This window comes from Panthera uncia, chromosome D1 (assembly GCF_023721935.1).
Source record: "Panthera uncia isolate 11264 chromosome D1, Puncia_PCG_1.0, whole genome shotgun sequence".
NCBI classification, from domain to species: domain Eukaryota; kingdom Metazoa; phylum Chordata; class Mammalia; order Carnivora; family Felidae; genus Panthera; species Panthera uncia.
The window spans coordinates 51,147,231-51,150,494 of NC_064808.1; the positions used below are offsets into that span (position 1 = coordinate 51,147,231).

The window sequence follows — 3,264 nt, forward strand, 5'->3', positions numbered from 1 at the left end:
TGATTTAGTACTGACCACCTCTTTCTACCCATTTATATTTTATCAGGATGGATGCATGGGTGGATAGAAGAACTGACAGGCTATACAGGAGTGAGGAAGCTGGAGAATCATAATAAGGTAATAAAGGTTCAGTAGCATGAGAGAGTGGAAAGAGGAAAAGTTTATGGTTCAATGACTAAGCGAAATGTTCAGGAAGAAGGTGGGATAGTCAAGGAAGTAGTGATAAAGACAGTTTGATTTTAGGTCTTGAGGAAAAAGATGCCCAGAGATTGATGAAAAGAGTTCATAGCTTTGAATGTGAGAAGAAGCATTGTGGTGTTAGGCACAGGTGTAAACGAAGACAATGTGACCTGTTTAGCTAGCTGTATAAAAGAGAACACTCAGATAATTCCAGAGATATTGTTGACAATAAGAGAGAAGGATGAATGATTTGGGGAGCAAGATTGATTAATGCTACAAATAAATGGCTGGATGATATATAAGAGTCTTAGGATATTAGGTCTAGGTCATGATTTAAACTGTATGTTTATCTTCTTTACAGGACAGTGGTCCTAGAGTCTAAGCAGTAATGCCAATATGGGAGGTAACCCCCACAACAGCTCAGAGTTGCCTCCCTTTACCCTGACAGGGTTCTCAGGGCTGGGGACCTCCCAACACTATGTGTTTCTGCTCCTTGGTACCCTCTACACTGTCTCCATTGTGGGAAATGCCCTTATCCTTTTCATTATCAAGGAGGAACAGAGTTTGCATCGGCCTATGTATTATTTCTTGTCCCTGCTATCAGTTAATGACCTAGGTGTGTCCTTTTCCACACTGCCTACGGTGTTGGCCACATTTTGCTTCCACTTACAGAAGATCAGCTTTGATTCTTGCATGGCTCAAATGTTCTTTATCCACCTCTTCTCCTTCATAGAGTCGGGGATTCTGTTGGTTATGAGCTTTGACCGCTATGTGGCCATCTGTAACCCACTGCGTTATGCCACAGTTCTTACTGGTGCCTGTGTGGTGTGTTTGGGCATGGCTGTTATCATCCGCAGTTTCTGTATGGTTTTCCCACTGCCTTTCCTTCTGAAGAGGTTGCCCTTCTGCAAGGCCAATGTACTCTCCCATGCTTACTGCCTGCATCCAGAGCTGATCCGCTTGCCCTGTGGTGACGTCACCATCAATAATATTTATGGTCAATTCGTTGTCATCTGTAACTTCGGTCTGGATTCTGCACTCATTCTTCTCTCTTACGTGCTCATACTGCGCTCTGTACTTGCCATTGCATCCTGGGAGGAAAGACTTAAGACACTGAATACATGTGTGTCTCACTTGTGTGCTGTGCTCATGTTCTATGTGCCCATGGTTGGTGTGTCCATGGTTGCTCGCTATGGGAGGCATGCCCCACAGTATGTACATACACTCATGTCCCTGATCTATCTCTTTGTGCCTCCTGTGCTCAACCCCATCATTTATTCCATCAAAACCAAAGAGATTCGTCGGAGGCTTTGCAAAATACTGCTGGGAACAAAGTTTTAAGTAGGAGACATGTTGAAATTTCAAGACTGAGAGGATATTTATTGTTAGACCACAAATTCGAGTTTTTAAAATCTACTTCGACAAGGCTTTTTACATTTCTTTTTAGTCATTAACCAATATTAGGATTTCTGCCACCAGATGTTTGATGACTACCTGACAATAGTTAAGACTTAAACCAACAGGTTTTGCCAAGATAAACTGGGTCAGAATTTAGTTAAAAAAAAAAAAAACTTGCTCAATTTTCCTCTTTTTTAATCCAAAAATATACATCCTTATAATCAGTCCCTCATTTTATCACAATATGTTTTTGTTGAAAGCGAATCATCACAAAGGAAATTGCTTAGTACCATGGAAACACTTTCATAATGGGTAAAGAAAGCCATTTCCCAAGATTTTGCCAAAGGTAGCTCTACTCTTAATTTTTTTGAGGAATCTCCATACTGTTTTCTATAGTGGATCTATTTTACATTCCCAATAGTGTGCATGGGCCCATATTTCCTTATATCCTTGTCAATACTTGTTGTCTTTTGTTTTTTTAGTAATAGCCATCTTGGAAGATAGGAGATGATATCTCATTGTAATTTCAATCTGGATTTCCCTAATGATGAGTGATGTTATGCCATTATGCCATTGTATGTTCTGTTGACTGTTTGTAGGTCTTCTTTGGAGAAATGCTTATTCTACTCTTTATACCATCTTAAAATTAGATTATTAGTTTTTATGCTATTAAATTGTAGGAGTTCCTTATACATTTTGTAGATTAACTCTTTATCAGATATATGGTTTGCAAATATTTTCAAGGGTGCCTTTACAATTGTTTCCTTTGTTATGCAGAAGCTTTTTAGTTTGATGTAGTCCCAGTTGTTTATTTTTGGTTTTGTTGACTGTGCTTTTTTGTGTCATAACCATATGATCCATCAATCTCACTTTTTGGTATTTATCCAAAAGAATTGAAATCAGGATCTCAAAGAGATAGCACACCTGTGTTACAGCACTATTTATAATAGCCAAGATGTGGAAACAACTTAAATGTCCATCAACCAATGAATGGATAAAGAAAATGGGCATATCCATACAATGGAATACTATTCAGCCTTAAGAAAGAAGAAAATTCTTCAATATGTGACAATGTGGATGACCTTGAGGACATTATGCTGAGTGAAATAAGCCAGTCACAGAAAAACAAATACTGCATGATTCCACTTAAAAGAGGTACAGAAAATAGTCAAATTCATAGAATCAATGATTGGAATGGTGGTTGCCAGGGGCTCGGGGGAAGGGGAAATGACAAGTTACTAATTGATGGGCATAAAGTTGTAGTTAAGCAAGATGAATAAGCTGTAGAAATCTTCTGTGCAGAATTTTACAGATAGTCAACAATAATACAATGGCACTTAAAATTTTGTTAAGAGAGGAGATCTCATGTTAAGTGTTTAAATAAAAAAAAATTAAGATTATGAAAAAGAATATTAGTTCAAATGAAATATATATATTAGCTATAGCTATGCATGTCAGTGTTTATTTCATATAATACACACTATCTACCTAGCTTTTAAAAGATGAAATAAATGCAATTACAATATAAATTGTATTGTGATCTAGGTTTCAATAATAATAAAATTTGGTAAGGTGTATAACATAAATTGTATATGTTCACATATATGTATGTATATATATTTTAATGAACAATATAAATGCATATATTAGCAAATTATAAAGAAAGAATCAAAGTGGAAACACTAC

General features: G+C 36.8%; 1 protein-coding gene across 1 annotated transcript; it reads left to right on the forward strand.

The window, feature by feature from the left end:
• Positions 1-557: 557 nt before the first annotated feature.
• Positions 558-1,554, forward strand: LOC125914074 (olfactory receptor 51I2-like). Its single transcript, XM_049619222.1, has one exon. The coding sequence runs from the start codon at positions 577-579 to the stop codon at positions 1,519-1,521; it is 945 nt and encodes a 314-aa protein (XP_049475179.1). The 5' UTR covers positions 558-576; the 3' UTR covers positions 1,522-1,554.
• Positions 1,555-3,264: the final 1,710 nt, after the last annotated feature.

Coding starts and splice junctions, on each gene's coding strand:
- LOC125914074 (XM_049619222.1), top strand. CDS start 577: ATGGGAGGTAACCCCCACAACAGCTCAGAGTTGCCTCCCTTTACCCTG.